The sequence below is a fragment of the Phodopus roborovskii genome, unplaced genomic scaffold (genome assembly GCF_943737965.1).
Source record: "Phodopus roborovskii unplaced genomic scaffold, PHOROB, whole genome shotgun sequence".
In the NCBI taxonomy this organism is placed as follows: Eukaryota; Metazoa; Chordata; class Mammalia; order Rodentia; family Cricetidae; genus Phodopus; species Phodopus roborovskii.
Genome location: NW_026126433.1, coordinates 27,096,559 through 27,114,533, shown reverse-complemented (window position 1 = coordinate 27,114,533; position 17,975 = coordinate 27,096,559). Strand labels below are relative to the sequence as shown.

At 38.5% G+C, this 17,975-nt stretch overlaps 1 protein-coding gene across 1 annotated transcript in view; it reads left to right on the top strand.

Annotated features, from left to right (window-relative positions):
- Xpr1 (xenotropic and polytropic retrovirus receptor 1) overlaps nt 1-17,975 on the top strand; it is a 138,923-nt gene that overhangs the window by 103,434 nt on the left and 17,514 nt on the right. The window contains exons 10-11 of the mRNA XM_051186007.1: nt 4,444-4,615; nt 5,759-5,953. Of these exons, the coding sequence (XP_051041964.1) occupies nt 4,444-4,615; nt 5,759-5,953 (367 nt within the window). The remainder of the gene's footprint in view (nt 1-4,443; nt 4,616-5,758; nt 5,954-17,975) is intronic.

Sequence of the window (17,975 nt, the reverse complement as noted above, 5' to 3'; positions counted from 1 at the left end):
TTAAAATGTAAACTAGGCTGCCCTTGAACTTACAACCTTCCTGCCTCAGGTTCCTAAATGCTGGGATTACAAAGCATGGGATGCCAGCATTTTTAGAGAGGATGATTTGAGGTTTTAGAGGGAGAAGGAAAAAATAGAGCCATTATTTATCTCTTGAATATACTAAAAGTACTAGCTTTATCTTAGATTACCTATAAATGTAAAATCCCTATAAAGTGTTTATTTTTTGAAGATTTGTCTATTGTGGGTGCCTTCATATATGTATGTTTGTCACATGTGCCTGGTGCTCATAGAAGCTAGAAGAAGGCATTGGACACCTGGAGCTTGAGTTATAGCCAGTTGTGAGTTGCCATGTGGGTGCTGGGAACTGAACCCAAGTCCTCCACAAGAGCAGCAAGTACTATTAACCACTGAGCCACCTCTTTAGTTTGTCTGTAAAATTATTTCTAAATGATGCATTTTGGAAGATTCAGCAAACTAACTGTGATAATATCGTTGCAATAACAAGATGGTGTAGTTGTGTATGTTGTGTGCTAAGTGTGCAATTCTTCAGTGAATCATTTGTTTAAATAGAAAGCCTTGATTTCATGCATGACTACTTACTATAATTGGTAGAATGATCCCTGTTGAATTTATGTATCTGTTTGCAATGTGTGTTAATAATGCAGACTGATTGATAGACCAGCAATGATGTATAAGAAGGAGTAACAGACTAGCACTCTTAGAAGCAGTGAAATATAGAATGAAACATTGATTAGTTGCTTTTGTAACATCATTGTTACTGAAACAAAAGTGTTATTGTATATAGGTCATTTAAAATCATACTAATTTATTTTACTCAAACTTGAGTGGTAGAATTAGTCCCTATAATGTATGTCAGAAAATTAATATTTTTTCACTTTAGTTATGTTTCTTTGAAATTGTTTTTTAAAGACTTGTCCTAAAATAAAATGCTAATATTTCCCTTTTTTTTTCACCTCCAATTTTTACTATAAGAAACATATATCATGTGGTCATAGTAATGACTACTTACTATTATGTTTATAGTTATATGGGAATATACATTATACTCATGGTTATATAGGAATCTTTGAAATTGGCATATGCCACCTTCCCTTCAAAAAAAGTAAGCTTAAGAACTTTAAGATACTAACTTACTGCAATATTAATATGTCTAATCTAGTGCAGTCTATTTATATCCATTAGGTCTCTTTCCTACATTTGTGTTTGTCCCGACTAGAAATCCAATTAGAAAGTATAAACAAAGCCCCAGATTTCCAACAGTAATATTACTTTATTCTTCAAGTAAACTAGCTAAAAATTTAAAGTAGAGCTGGTCAGTGATGACACATGCCTTTAGTCTCAGCACTCAGGAGGCAAAGGCAGGTGGATCTCTGTGAGTTTGAGGTCAGCCTTGTCTACAGAGTGAGGTACAGGACTGCCAGGGCTACACAGACCCTGTCTCAAAAAAAAAAAAAAAAAAAAGTTTTAAAATACAGTCCCTAGTTATATCATTTAGAGATCGGTTTCTAACTAATATTTTCGATAGTTCTGTAGTAAAATCAAGTGTACATGCACATGAACTTAGGGGGTTAGAGAAATGACTCAGTGGTTAAAACCACAGATTGCGCTTCCAGAGGACCCACATTTGATTTCCAGTGCTCATGTGGTGGCTCACTACTGCCTGTAACCCCACTTCCAAGGGATCCGATTCCCTCTTCTGCCTTCCGAAAGCATCAAACACACACATGCTGCACAGACATACATGCAGGAAAAATATCCATACATATAATCATTTTTGAAGTAGAACTTAAGCCTCATGTTAGCTGTTTGTCTATATTAGCATATCCTTTGCACAAGCTGACCATCCCTAACCTGAATTCTGAAATGCTTCAAATCCAATTTTTTTTTTGCATCAACATCCCATCAGTAGTGGGCCATTTGCTCCTATATGAGATCAGAGAAAGCAGCCACATTAAGTATAGTGTATATTTACCTTCAGCTATCATAGATTCCACATGTAGACATCCCCAAGACAGCTCATAAAGGCTGGAATGAAGTTGGTTGTGCATGAATGTCAGAGTTAAATATGACCTGTCCTCCCTATCGACTTGCCTGTGACAGAACTGATTGTTCCCATATGTTTTCTAGGGTATCCTTTTTAATGTGTCTCTAGGATACACTTGTCATAGGGTTATTATTGTATCTCTGTGCATTTATTTGTCCAACTAGACTGGGTCTAATAAGCTTTTGAGGCCCTGAGAGTAGAGACTGTTTATCTATATATGCTTCCACAATGCTTGACATATAGTAAGTACTTAAGTCCTTGTTAAATGCCTAAGTAGCCAACATTTACTCTTCCCTTTCTTTTTCATCATCTTTCTCTTTTCTGGGGGCGGGGGAAAGCCCTTTATTTCAGTTTAACTTTTTTTTTTTAATTTTCACATCAATTCCTCTTGTAGTCTCATGCCTCCCTCCTTTATTTCTTGTTGCATTGCACTCGTCTGCTGTATTCAGAGAAACGTTCTGGACTAGCCAGGTTTTGAAGATGGTGTTGATGACTAAAAGAGTATGGAAGCTTGTCTCATTTCAGAAGGAATCAATTTCCCCGAGGCTGCCAATTTTGTAAAAATCAACTACTAGAGACTTAGACTTTCTGATCCTTTGGTGTTATATTGGAAATTACCTTCTTGCCTTTGTTTCTTTGATGTGTTTAAGTCTGTTCTACATCCTAGAGTATCTCAAAATATCACAAAGTCTCACACCAGAATCTGTTCACACATGGATTGCTAAGACCTCATTCTACCTCTTCCCCGTAAGGAAGTGTCCTCCATCTAGAGCTTATGGTGCAATAGTATAGCTTCCGACTCAACAGAATATAAGGAAGCTCTCAAGAGAATGGAGCCCAAAGATACCAGCTCCAGAAACCAATTGTCTCAAAACATGTATTATTGTTTCCTGGTTTAGTTCCAATACAGTATTTGTTACAGATGGCACTCGGGATTGATTCATAGTATATAGTCATATATCTCTCTGAAGAGAAATGCTAATGGACTGAGTAGAAAGAACCAGCCACATCTGAGAGGAGGGTTGGCACAGATTCCCAGGTTGAATTTCTCTACTAAACAAATACAGCTATATATCCAAAGAGCTAGAAATTTACTCATTTTCAAGATTGCTACTTTGACAGAGAAGTACATCATCATTATTGTATACATTTTCTTCTGTATAATAAAACCAAGAGAGTCTGACAGGATAAATATAAAAGCTATCTGCATCCATACTCCTTCGTATAGGGTCATCCAGGTACTTTCCACTACTTGAGCTTATTTCTGATGATGGCATTAGTGTATGAGTCTTCTCTGCAATGCCAAAATTTCTCTTTGCAGTTATAATAGGTTGGTGCAGAACAAGCCAAGATGGGTGTGCGTTTATGGGAGTAACAATAGTTCTTAGCTTTGGAATTGAGAAAATTGGGCACCGTGGAACACAACCTATGATCCTAGCACTTAGTGTGTAAAGGTGGGAGGATTTCAAATTAGAGTCCAGCCTGAGCTACATAGTGAGGCCTGTCTCAGCCTACTCCCTTTAAGGAAAGCATTGTTAGAAAGATTGAGCTGTAGTATTCCATAAACCTGAAGAAAATATATTGCATGGATTAATGTTCAATGTGTTTGCTTAATAGACTTATCATTTTCAGAACTAAGAGCCATGATTTTGTGGTGAAATTCCAGGATTAACAAGTCATTACTATTAATTAGTGAAATAAATATTACATAGGCTGGGGTTGCAGTTTAGTGACTGAATACTTGACTTATGCACAAGAGTCTGGGTTTGAAACCCAATGGTATAAGAATGTCATGTAGGTTAGAGAATGTGACATGTCTCAGAAGATTCATCCACCCTTCCCTACCTGTTTTTTTACAAAGAAGCACTTTGTATTCTGTTAGCTAAGTCCTCTGTCCAGCAAAGTTTGCTTTGTAGCCTAAGGTTACATTTCCTCTTTGTACCTCCAGCACTTTTTTTCTTAACAGGGTCTTAACTATGTAGTTCAGGGTGGCTTCAAATTTGTGCCAATCCTGCTACAGCCTTCTAAGTGCTGGGTTTAGAATGACCAACTATGCCTAGTTTATTCTCCCTCCTCTTAATTTCCATTTTTTACCTATTGTTCCTGCCAACAACCCACACACACACTCACACAGGCACACTATTTTCTTTTCAGTTTTGCATTCAGCTCATTCCTTTATTCCTGCCTACCTCAGCCTTTGTTGCTAGGCTTTGGGTATGACTGTGCTTTCCTGGTTTTCTTTTTATCAGAAATCTTATCAGAAGTCTCTCTGAATGTCAGACATGAACTGAAGAAATTTAATATGTTTTTCTATTTCTGTGTTTTCTCTCTCTCTTCATTTATCTTTTCTTTCTTTCTTCCTTTCTTTTCCTCAGTTTCGAGTATTTACAGCTCCCTTCCATAAGGTAGGCTTTGCTGATTTCTGGCTGGCCGATCAGCTGAACAGCCTGTCAGTGATACTCATGGACCTGGAATATATGATCTGCTTCTACAGTTTTGAGCTCAAATGGGATGAGAGTAAGGGCCTGTTGCCAACTGATCTAAAAGGTAGGCTATGATTTTGAATTCACACTGCTGAATTGCCAACATAAACCAAGAAATATTGGGAACGATAACTGCAACAGTTAAGGTCATGGTGAAAACTCATCCAATAACATTACAAATTTAATTAAATGTGCTTGGCATTCTGTTAGCAATCTCCTCATCTGAAATAATTTGGCTTTTAAATTGTGTTATTTTAGCCATCCACTTGCCAAGAAATTTACAACTTATACCGAAGAATTCTGCAGTTATTTCTCAACATTCCTCTATGTTGGTAGCTGTATCACAAATGCTAGAGTGCCAGCAATTTGTCCTCACAGAAATGCTCAGGATACCATTGCAGGGACATGGGATCTAAGTGCTAGTTGCTTAGAATCAGGTCAAGTGCCTTGAGAAAATCCTGGTAGATTGCTTTAGAAAAATCTTATTTGGAACCTTGGTTTTCTTCTGGCTCTTTACCTACTCTTAGGTAATGTCAAGTTTGTCTTTTGGGGAAGTTTGCATTCATAACAAAGATCTAATGTAGCATCTACTCACAAAAAATAGTGAAAAACTGGGTGTGGCAGCCTACTTTGCACCTGCAATCCCAGCACTGAGAATGCTGAAGCCATTGGATGGAAAGTCCCATTTCAGCCTTGGCTGCATAGTGAAACCCCATCTCAGAAGCAAAAACAATAAGAAATTAATGAGTCCTACCTTGTTTTTGATTAGAAGGGAGACCATAAAACATGTACTCTGGGTATATATTTTATAATAGCTTGGCACTTATAAAACTGTCTAGGTACCTGTGGTTTTTGTAGGTTTTCCATAAGTTTAATCTCACAGAACAAAGCAGTTTTTTCCTTCCTTTGATCAATAGATTCTTTTTCCTATAGTTTTATTACACTTGAAAAAAAAATAATCCGAGGATATTCAGAAGTCTAAGAGGACAGATATTCCCAGTAGTCCCTCTGTGGTTTTTACCTTCTCTCCTTGCCTATCCACCACTGAGAAGCTTGTACCAACAGTGGCTGCATAGGAGAAAGGGACTGAGCCCACTAGATGGTTTGGATCTTATGGGTGTGCTGATGGGTAGTTGGACTGTGTGACTACGTGATGTGATTAGTTCCCTCTTTTGGATTGTGATTTTCTTCTTTGAAATCTTCACAGAACCAGAATTTTGCCACAGATATACATATGGTGTACGAGCCATTGTTCAGTGCATTCCTGCTTGGCTTCGCTTCATCCAGTGCCTGCGCCGGTATCGTGACACAAAAAGGGCCTTTCCTCATTTAGTAAATGCTGGCAAATACTCCACCACTTTCTTCACCGTGACCTTTGCAGCCCTTTACAGCACTCACAAAGGTATGCTGAGATTTTTAAATCTGAGTTGTTACTTCTTGAGTCTTTTGCCCTTTACGTTACCATTTGTGCTGTTGGTTTCCACTCAAGTTCCAGCCTCTGGTTATCGTGGTTTATTCTTGGACATAGTTTTAGTCTCATTTTACTGTATATTAGCAAATGTCATTAACAAGAATCATAGTCAATCAGATAGGAACAATTGTGATAATGTTTGAAATCCTGAATTATGCTCAGTGGGTTTAACCTATGGATGCCTTGGGTTTTCATTTAGTGATTTTGGATTCTCTCTCTCTCTCTCTCTCTCTCTCTCTCTCTCTCTCTCTCTCTCTCTCTCTCTTTTAAGCTCTCCTTGTTCATTAATGAGGTTAGAAAATGGCTAGGTGAACAAGATTCCCCCTGGCAATCAAGTATATTTTTAATCGTTTTCCTACACCAACTAGTAAGGATTGTTTCCAGCCCATTTAACTGCAAATTGAGTTCTCTGATCCCTCTAGTTTCTTGTCTCCATGGCAACCTGCTATTACTTGCTACTGCTCTTCTGTTGGGAAGAGGGGGAAAAAAGCTTTTAAGTTCTGGGCCACATGCAGACTCTTGAATTTTTAACCTTTTCTCCAAGAACTGTCAATCAGTGATTTCACTTCCTTTTACTAAAACACATTACAGTACAACCACACCTTAATGCTACAGTTTCTCATCCGTAGGTGGCAAAGACATATGACTGTTGGAAATCAGTGTAGTGCTTTTTGAATAGTCAGGTAAATTGTTTTCAGAAACCTTTTTTTTTTATGAGGCTGTATTTGGGAGTCTTAATTCAGTGGTACAAAACTACTGTTGCTCTAACATGTATCTGATGGTCATGGAAGATGTAGGCACTGTTAAGACTGAGAGACTGGTGTCAGGGGACCATATTATACCAAGCATCCATCCCCACTCCGACATAGATTCTGTGCTTAGAATAGTATTGATAAATGTAGCCAATGATTTTGCCACCGTGTGGCCATTCTTCTTAATTGAGTACCTCAGTGAAGGAAACACATCCCCAAAGCTCCATAACTTTAATTCTTGCTGAGAAATGCCACTAGGCAGTACCAGAATGCACTGTTATTTATAAAGTTATTGCTAGAGAATTTATTAATTTGACAACTTGACCTGATACAATATGCTTTATGGCTCCTCTTCCTAAATTATCAGGAACACTTGCCTCCCATCTTAGGTAAAAATGAGAACTACTATTTTGAGGCAAATATTTTATACTAATAATACATTCATGAAAACCTGGCAGTTTCCAGGGTCGTCGGTTGTATTGATACAAATACAGCACTCACTTCAGGTAATACAGTTTATTCTTGACCCAGACATGAGTGGTGATAGCACAGATTTGGGTTGCCCTGAAAGACATGTTCCACTGGAAGTTTACATGAGAGTTTACAGTTACAGAACAAAGAAAACCATAAATTAAGGTATTTCCTGAGTACATTGGTGGTGACTATAAATAGACAGGCTACAGCAAACTGAGGGAAACTGTATAGGTCTGGGATGTTGTCTGCTAACATTTTACCTTTTAGATTGGTAGGAGCTAGTAAAAAAATAAAAATTAAAAAAAAAGAGTATGTTTTAGAACTGTAGTGATAACTCATTCAGGAAAATGCTTTCTGCACAAACTTGAGGACCTGAGTTTGTTCCCCAGAACCTATGTAAAGGCTGGCCTGTCAGTGGGTACCTGTAATCCCAACACTAGAGGATCCCTGTGGCTTGTTCGCTAATTAGTTTAGTCACATCATCCAGCTCCAGGTTAAATCAGAGACACTGTCTCAGAAAATAAGGTAGAGAGTGATTGAGGAAAACACTGATACCAAATTCTCCACACATTTTAAAGATTTTGATAGTCACAGGGATGTTTAGACACAGGAATGGACAGTGAATGACTTTTAAAGAGATTGAAGACAGTCTAAGATAATCTGGTTCTAGTCTTCAACACTATCTACAATCACAAAATGCAGCCATTCAGCCTTGTAGAATCTTTTAACACAGGTATGGATTTTCTTTTTTTCCCCTGGGAACCTCAGCTTATACAAAGACCTATAATAAGGCAAAAGGATCACAAGTTCAAGAGTGAGTTCAGAAAAAAAAAAAAAAAAAAAAAAAAAAGAGTGAGTTCAGGTGAGCCTAGAAACATAAAGTGAGACCCTGTCTCAAAATAAGAATTATAATGGACAGGGGATGTAGCTCACCTACCGTGTATGATACCCTGTGTTTATTTAGTCCTCACCACGACATAAACTAAGCATGTATGAGATCAAATAAATAAATAAGTAGGTACAAAGAAGGCTAGGATGGGCTATAAAATGGCCCATAAGAAAATCCCTCCACATTTCCACAGTGGCATGTGTGGAATACATGTTCTAGCCCCAGTATTACCAGGGCTTGGGTAAGGTGAACCAGCAGTCTGTAATAGGAGGTGTGTGTGTGTGTGTGTGTGTGTGTGTGTGTGTGTGTGTGTGTGTGTGTGTGTGTGTGTGTCTTGCTGAACTATATTTTAATATAATATAGTTTTATATTGATGTAATATGTATTTATAGTTGTTGACTTATCTGCTACATATATATATATGTAAACTGATATTAAATTATATCCTTTCACAACAAGGTGCTAAGAGAATTTTTTCCACTTCTGTTTTATAATTATTGAGCTTTGTTGACCTGTACACTGAGAAATGGTCAGAATGGTAAATTTTATGGGGGTTTGAAACTACGTGTTTTGAAAGGCTTCAAAATAAACTACTATTCCATGTAAACAAGGTACCACAAAAGCACACAGCACAGATCTCTGACCCAGCCTAATTGGCTACAGATGAAAGCTGATGTCCAGATGACATATAGCTAAGAATGAACCGGAACTGCTGATCTCCCTGCCTCTACCACCCAAGTGCTGCGATTCCAGATGTGTGCCACCATGCCTGGCTGTTTATTTTTATTTTTGTTATGCTAGGACTGTACTCAGGGCCTTGTGTGTGGCAAGCTAGGCAAGTACTGTATCACTGAGCTCATCCCAGCCTCACCTTGCAGTTAGTGGCGAGAAGCAATCCTATTTCCTACTTGTTTGCCTCGGCCTCATTTGTCATGGCTGTTTTTGTTTCACACAAAGCCGTATCTTTACCTGTATCTATTTACTTCACAGATTTATTGTAAGAATTTCACATGAAATCACAAAATAGGTGATACGCCATATAAATGATGGATAGGAAAATGAAAGAACAGGCCCCTTTACTGACCAGCGCTGATGTTGTACATATTCCTTTACAAAGATTCTTAAGGGAAACTCTTAGGACCTTGGGTTGAGGGTTGCAGAGAGCCAGTGTCAAGTCAGGAAGGGTTTAAACCTTTAGTTGGTATGGTGTAGCAGCTTACTTCACTGAGTACAGTTCATGTGCCCATGTCAGATTTTTATAGGTCAAAAGGGGAGAAAGCACTCTTTAGAGAGACCATTTATTCTGTATGTTTATCATATTCCTAAGGTTTTAAAAACATATTTTATAGTTGCCATATATTGACTATAATCACTAAATTTTTGTATCAAAAAGCTTAGAACTTGGAATGACACAAATTTTAACATTTGAATTGTGATTAATATCTCTTTTTTTTTTCCTTTAAGACAGGGTCTCACAATAGGCAGTGGTGGCTACACACCTTTAATTCCACCACTCAGGAGGCAGAGGAGGGTGGATCTCTGAGTTTGAGGCCATCCTGGTCTACAATATGAGTTTCAGGACAGCCAGAGCTACACAGGAAAACCTTGTCTCAGAGGGGAAAAAAAGACAGTGTCTCACATAGCTCAGGCTGTCTTCAAATTCACTGTATATCAAAGATGACTTTGAACTTCCACTCCCCTTGCCTCTGTCTCCCTCTTGAGGGCTGGGATTATGGGAATGTGCAATAACACTCAGTTTTATTTGGTAATAGGGCATCAAACTTGGGGATTCAGGGATTCATGCATGTTAGGCAAGTACTCTTACCCACTGAGCTATAAGTTATTTTATTTTCTTTAACAATATTCTAAGAAAACACATACTTTAGAAATAATTACTGAATCAGAAGAAGCAATTCAAAGTGACAATTATGTGCTTTCCTCTGGCGTGTATTTGCTGTTGCATTTATGAGGGAAGAAGAGTAAAAGATGATGGCATAACCTTGTTCAGACTCAGATCTGAGTCTTTTCAGAGAACTAGCCTGCCGGGGTTACCATAGTAACAGGATTATAGTAAGTGCACTTTCAAAATTGTTACAGAGGTTGTTTCTTACGTTATGCTGCATGATTTGTAAAAATGGAGGTGTAAGCATTAACCTTGCACCTAGAACCAATTTTTAGAAGGTGGGGGTCTGGGCATCCCATTTAGGAAGATTAATCACGATAATATTTTCAGTTAGGCCTCTTTTGTTGTATTAAAAAAGAAGCATGCTTGAAATATTATCAGGACATCTTATTTTCTGTCATTGATTTTTAGAGACAAAGGAATTCAGCTAGCAGCCAGTATCTTTGTTTAAAGTTCATATTTCATTACATGACCACATTTGAAACAACTCCTACAAGCGTTTTCTTAGACTTGAATTTGGAGAAAATGGGGAAGTGTTTTAAATGGGTTTTGGTTTCCTTGAGGTTTCTGGACTTCGCAAGGAAAGATCTTTGGAAAATATAATAGCAGAAAGGCTGTGATGTTATTGCTTCTAACAAGTTTTACTTCAGATCATATTGCATTTGTGGCTTCAAAAAGTCTGTGACATTCCTAAGTTCTTAGTGGAATTAGAACCTTATTAGTCACATAAATATATAGAGGGGTTACTTACACTTCACATTTCCTGAGACTTATGGGCAGGGGGATTTGCTATAAAATTTTTTGAAAGAGCTTGTCTCTTGAGTTCATCTACATCCATGTCATTGGTGCCCAGGTCTTGTCTGGATCCCTTTGTGCATTCTGAAGGGTGTGAGCCCTCCAGTGAGGGTTCCTGGGCAGCAATCAGTGCCTTCCATGCAGTAGCCACTTCATTATTTTGCGTGAGCACACCACGTCCTGAAGTGCTGCTTCTCTGGGGTACAGCTGGTTGCTACCCTGAATAATGGGTTTCTAGTCCACATTTCAATCTTCTAATATTATAATAGAAACAGTGACTGTGATTTTTAATTCTCTGGGGAAATTTTTGTTTCATTAGCTTTAAAAGGCATATGTGCAATTAAAAAAGAAGAAACTCATTTGGATAAATGTTCTCATTTTTTGCCTTACTATTTAAAATAGCTCAAAACATTAGCCCTTTTGGAAATTAATATAGTCTGTTGTAATTTCCTCACAGAAGGGGGGAAACTATTTTACAATATATCTGGACAAGATTGACTAAAAGACCTGTTGATAGCAGAAAACCAAAAATAAGATACTGTTTTCTTCTGATTAGAATTTAATAAATGCTCTTTTTCATTTTCTGCTATCATTGTGCTGATTTTCAAATGTTATAACTGTTTCTATATATAAATTTGTATTTGTGATATATGTGTGTGCATAGTTGAATAAATTAAACCTTTTCACTTTTTTTGTCACTTGAAAGACTTTCAAAATGTAACACACATGTTGACACCTTGATACTATTTTGGTTTTCTTTTGTCACATTGATTTTCCTAACTGTTCTTACAACTCATGGAAACAACATTTCTATATAAATTTTGTTGCTTTATAGTAACACTCATGTATAATGATTTAAAGTTTTTAAAGTATCTGCAATACTTTATTGCTCAGAATTACAGGGTTTTTGATGCTAAAAGGAAGCAAAAATGAAAATTATTTTAATTCAACTTAGACAACAATGCCTGATTAGAAAGAAATTTGAGGCTTGATAATTTTTTTTTTTTTTTTTTTTTTTTGTTTTTTTGTTTTTTGTTTTTTGTTTTTCGAGATAGGGTTTCTCTGTGGCTTTGGAGCCTATATTGGAACTAGCGCTGTAGACCAAGCTGGCCTCCACTCGAACTCACAGAGATCCGCCTTCCTCTGCCTCCTGAGTGCTAGGATTAAAGGCATGCACCACCAATGCCCGGCTAGAATTCTTAATTTTCATCTTAATCTATACATATAATTATACATTGGTGCTGTCGGTGAAAAACAATGAACTCATTGTGTCTACATATTTTTAGCAAAAACAGAAAAGGCAGAAAAATGAGTGAGCAACTAGACTATAAGGCTTTATTTCTACTATATGTTGTACTCTAGGGAGCAGAGGGATTTTCTATGTATCCCTTCCAATTGTTTTTATATAGTTCACTACAGTAAGTATACTCATCAGCTATTGTTGCTAAATAGTAAGCCAACCCAAAATTTGGTGTCTTAAATAACTGTAATTTATTCTTTGGGTCAACTGGAAACTAACTGGGAAAGGTTGAACTCATCTGATGAGGACTGCTTCTGCTGAACTATCTTATGTGGGCTTTGCTTTCACTGTCATTTGGGAATGGGTTTGTTCCATGTGTGTTCATTCTGGAGCCTCATCTGATAGAGCAACACTTACCAAAGAAATCTCCTGACATGGCACTGGAGAAAGCAAGTCCTATTGCACAAATACACATAAAGCCTCTTTGCTTGTTATCTGCTCGCTTCTTGTAAGCCAAAGGAAGTCACATGAGGGGTCCAAAAGAAGTCTGTCTTCTCCAACACTAAAGCCAATCATCAAACCCAACATCACTGAGGCAAAGAATATTCTTGCCTTGGAAATAGAAATGGGCTAAAGGGAATGAATATTTTTCAGCTGGAATCTAAACTACCATTATCTGGAAAACAATTTAAATTGTTCCTTAATTGGCAAAGGACATAAACATGATTTTTTTGAATGAATGCATGAACAGTTGTTTTCAGTTCACTAATAGCAGAGTAATGCAAGTTAAAATAGTATTTGATGAAAGAGTGATTGATGTTGCACACTGCCAGCAAAGGTATAGGTTGGTGAACATTCACTCTCAGGTAACTGGTTATTTTGTTAAGAGTCTTAAAAAATACACCTTTTAGCTGGGCGTGATGCTGCAAATCTTTAATCCCAGCCCTCAGGAGGCAAAGGCAGGCAGATCTCTTGAGTTTGAGGCCAGCCTGGACTAAAGAATGAGTTCCAGAACAATCAGGGCTACACAGAGAAATCCTGTATTGAAAAACCAAAATATGTGCCTTTTGTTCTAGTAAATCCTTTCCACAACTAGAATAAGTAGAGAATTTGCAAAAAAAAAATTAAGACATGATCATGGCATTATATAGTAAGAAAATGAAATAACGTGTTACATTTGCCATAGACTTAGTAGCTGCAGTACATGAAACATTACACAGTAGCTTGCCAAAGAATAATGTCATCACCTGCAGAGGGCAGATGAAAAATAATGAGTGACATCACAATCTAAAATCCAGATGTGATGGCACTTGTTTGAACTCCCCATGCTGAGCAAGTAGAAACAGGTAGATTGACAGAATTTACTGACCAGCCAACCAGCACTACTTGGTAAATTCCATGCTAGGAGAGACCTTGTTGGGGAAGGGAGATGGAAATAGCACCTGAGGAAGGACACCTAAGATTGTCCTCTGGCCTCCATACATAGAGCACCAGCACAAAAGGAATACTTATATCATCATAGTATTTATGCAATACGTCTATGGGCTGGACACTGTTTTAGTATTTAACACGTATTCGACTAGCTTAGTTTACAGCAATCGTAGATATCGAAAGCAGTGATCGCTATTCATTTTGTGTTTGTAACTCCACTGTGGCAGAATGAGCAAATGAGGGTCAGTAGCCAAGGGGAAGGTAAGGATGGGAAGTCACTAAAAGGAAACGGTAGGATTGGGTGTGCTGATTAAACTGACTTGATGGCATTCTTACTGAAGGCAGGCATAGGTTCTCTGATGCCTGTTGGGTTTGGAGACTCTAAACATACTTAGCAAGATGATTGCTACAGCTAGGTGATGCAGACCCCATCAATCATAGGTGCTGAGTTGGGGCCTAGAGAGAGTAGAGTGGAGAGTGATCAATAGAGACAAACACTTGATCTTCACTTTGCAAGGAAGGAAATTAAAAACAGTGGTTGTTTGCCAAAGTCCTCCAGCTAGGAAGTAGAAGAACCTATGAGTATGTATAGAGTGTGCCTCCAAAGTCAGTGGGCACATGGGTAACAGCTAGAATTCACACCAAGGCCTTCTGATTACTTTTGTTGTACAGTTCTTCCTTCTAAGTTTGTAAAATGTCCTGAATACTACCCAGTCTCACGGTGTTAAACTCTGGTTAAACAAAACAGAACCAGTCACAGAAGTACAGTGAGCAAGAATAATGCAAGCTGCATTTGTAAGAAAACACCCAGTTCCTGGTTCTTGATCCTAATTACTACATCTGCTGAACACCGAGCCAGGAATTTGCCTTTCACACTACAACAGCCACATTAGTTCAGGCAGTGTGGAGTCACCTCCACTATGAAAGTAAAGTCCTCTGCCAGAAAAGAAAAGTTACCTATGAGTCAGAGGAAAACAGAAATATTAATGTTTGCTGGATGGTGGTGGTGTACGCCTTTAATCCCAGCACTCGAGAGGCAGGAGAATATCTGTGAGTTCCAGAACAGCAAAAGACTACATAGAAAAACTCTGGTCTCGAAAATCAAAAAAAAAAAGTGAAGGGGGGGGGGGGGGAGAGGACGGGATGAAATTAATGCTATTTCAAGTAGTGGGGAAAATGATTTAGCATGACTACGCAATCTGCTTAGTGTTTGTGTTCCTTTTAATTTTTTATTTCATTATTATTTTCATATTACTTGGGGGATCATTTCATGCCATCATGTGCATGTCAGATTTATGGAGTCTGTTTTCTCCTTCTACCTTTACTTGGGTTCCAGGCATCAAACTCAGGTGCTTAGGCTTTCACGGCAAGTACCTTTTCCCGTGGAGTCATCTTACTGGTAAGATGGTCTTGTGGTCCTTAAATTTAAGAACTGTCAGAGTGCTGGAGAGATGTTTGTTCTTCTGGTAGATCCAAGTTTGATTCTCAGCACCCATATGGCAACTCACAACAGTCCTCTTCCAGGAGATCTATGTGCCAGTCTCCAAGGGCACCAGGTACACAGGTGGTGTACAGACACACATGCAGGCAGAATACCCATACATATAAATCAAAAAATAAAAGTATGCTGAGCACTTACTTAGACTGAGCTGTAACCTTAGCCTCTTCAGTAATACCTTGAATAAGGTATAGGATATGATTTTCATCAGAATTTTGAAAGAATTTTTGTTTCTTAATACAGTAAAATAGTACTTCTGTTCTATTTAATGGAAACAAAAATAAAAATCTACTTGTCACCTAAATATCTCATTGGCACATAGCATTTTCATTGAAGTCCTCATGTGGGCTTCTTAGACTTTCTACATATTTTTAATGGTTATAGAATAAGACCCTACAGCATATTTTCCTTAAAGAGTAAATTTATACTTGTTTACACAACGAAAATCAACTCAACAAATTTCATATCTGGTACAGGATAATGAGAAATCCATGTGCATGTATTAAGGGGTAATAAGGATTTATTAAGATATGAAAGGGGGAAATACACTCATGAATACAGGATATGGTAAATCCAGTTGCAGACTCCTTGGAAAGCTGGGGACCAATCACATGGTGCTTCTCAAGGGCTGACCCAGTCTTCACCACCGAGGAGAGTGTGTGAGCTCCTCCCTCTTTCCTTATAAAAGGTCACATAGGCAGGTAGGCAGCCAAGAAGCACTGCCTCTATCGGGCCATTGCCATGGGCAGAGCAAATACCCACTACACTATAGAAATTGAATAAAGTCTAGAATCTATTGCATGGTTGTCCTTGTCACACTGTTGTTTCTTTATCAAGGACTTCATGACTGGTTGTAGTGGCACATGCCAGGGATCCCAGCCCTTAAGAGGCTGAGTTTGAGGACAGCCAAGTCTACATACCAAGACTGTCCCCAAAAAAACATCTTCACCTGACACCTCCTCAAAAAATACTACTTAAAATGTTGATGTTTGCAATTGGTTTTTAGAACCTTACACCCAACTTTTCTATTGCCCACAATAAGATTTCACTACCTCCCTCTTCTCGGTGTAACCAAGTCCTATGCTGGAAAGCACTTTAAAGCGACATGTTCTGTGACTAGTACTCTTGTGTGTGAAGAGCTAGAACATGGGCTTGGAGTTTAGGCAGATGAGGAGTGGCGACCCTGAAAAAGACACTGGTTTGGATTGTAGGTTCTGCCTCTTAAGTTTACCTGTAAGCTTTAACTTCTGTGTAAGAATTCTGTATCTGGCTGTGACTGGTTAATCACATATGTAAAATACTAGAAAAGGATCTTTTAAAAATACTTTGTATATGTGAATGTTTTACTTGCATGTATGTCTTTGCATCATGTGTGAGCCCAATGTCCTTGGAGTCAGAAGAGGACATGGAACATCCTGGAACTGGAGCCATGGGTGGTTGGTTTTGAACCATGATGTGGGTGTTAGGAATTGAACCTGGTTCTTTTGGAACAGTGGACAGTGCTCTTAATGTCTGAGCCAGTCCCAGAAAGGTGTGGAGGACTTGTGGAGGACTTCAGTAGATCAGAGGTTCCTTCAATTTCCCATCTGTTATTCTTGTAGAGCTGTTTGCAAGTATGCCACTTTGCTAGATGGTTGATTTGGAATTTAGACATTTCATTTGCAATGTATATATCTTTTTTAATGAAGTACCACTATATACCTTTTATCCATCTTTGGTTGAATTTGCTTTTACTTTTGAATTTGTTGAGTTCTTTATATATTTATTAAGTATATATTCATAACATAGTGTTTAAAATATACGTGTTGCCATCTGAAGCTTTTCATTCTCCTAACATGGCCTTTTATAGGGAAAAGTTTAATTTCTCAACATTTCCTTATATGGACCATGTAGGTGTTTTTTGTTTTGTTTTGGTTTGGTTTAGTTTTGGTTTTGGTTTAGTTTTAAGACTAGCAACTCTTTACCCTGGCCTAGGTCTTTCTTTTTTAACTCAGTCTTTTTTATTATTATTAACATAATTTTTATTGACTCTTTGGGAATTTCACATCATATACCCCAATCCTACTCATTTCCCAGCCTTTCCATGTCTGCCCTCCACCCTTCTAGCGTTACCCCCTCCCCCACAAAAAATTTTTTTAAATAATAATTAAAATAAAACAAAGCCAAAAAACAAAACCCTTCGATTCTCCATCTTTTCCACCTCTCATCACATATTCGTTTGTCGTAGTAGCATTGGGAGCTATGGTGTATCATTCAGTATACCCTTTTGCTCAAACAGCTTTCCTTGCAAATGTTCATTGCAATGAGTTGTTGGTCTGGTTCAAGGCCTCTGGCTTCTGGCACACCATCATCCTGGACCCTCACTGAAACTTCTCTGAGATATCCTGCTGCTGTTGTCCTGAGACATGGAGATCCTGTGACTATGGTTCCACATGGCCCTTCATATGCTCCAGCAGCTCATAGATGGAGGTAGATGTTGGGATGGACCAATTCAAAGCCCTGGATGTGGGCCTGGATGATAGCAGAGTTAGTCAGTCTAGGCCACCGGAACCTCTGCCCTCAAGCTATGGTCCGGGCCAGCTCACCCATGTACATGGTAAGGGATGGGACCAGCCCTCCCCAACACCTTCCACAGGGGTCAGTTATGCCAAGGCAGCTGGTGAGGGGCAGTACCAACTCTGGTGTCCAGGCCACCTAGGCCAGCTCTCCCTTAACCCCCAGTGGTAACACAGGTCATGGACATCAACCCAGCTGTGGTAGGGCCTCAAACCTAGACATGGCCCTTGGCTGAAGCTCTGGACTGGACAGCATCATGACCTCTGGTGACAGCACAGGCCACTCAAATTAATATGGCCCCAGTGGCAGCATGACCCTTGGACATCAACATGGCCTTCTTCTTACCTCCACAGGCACTCACAACATGTGGACAGACACACATATACACATAATTTTTTAATATTAATATATGTTC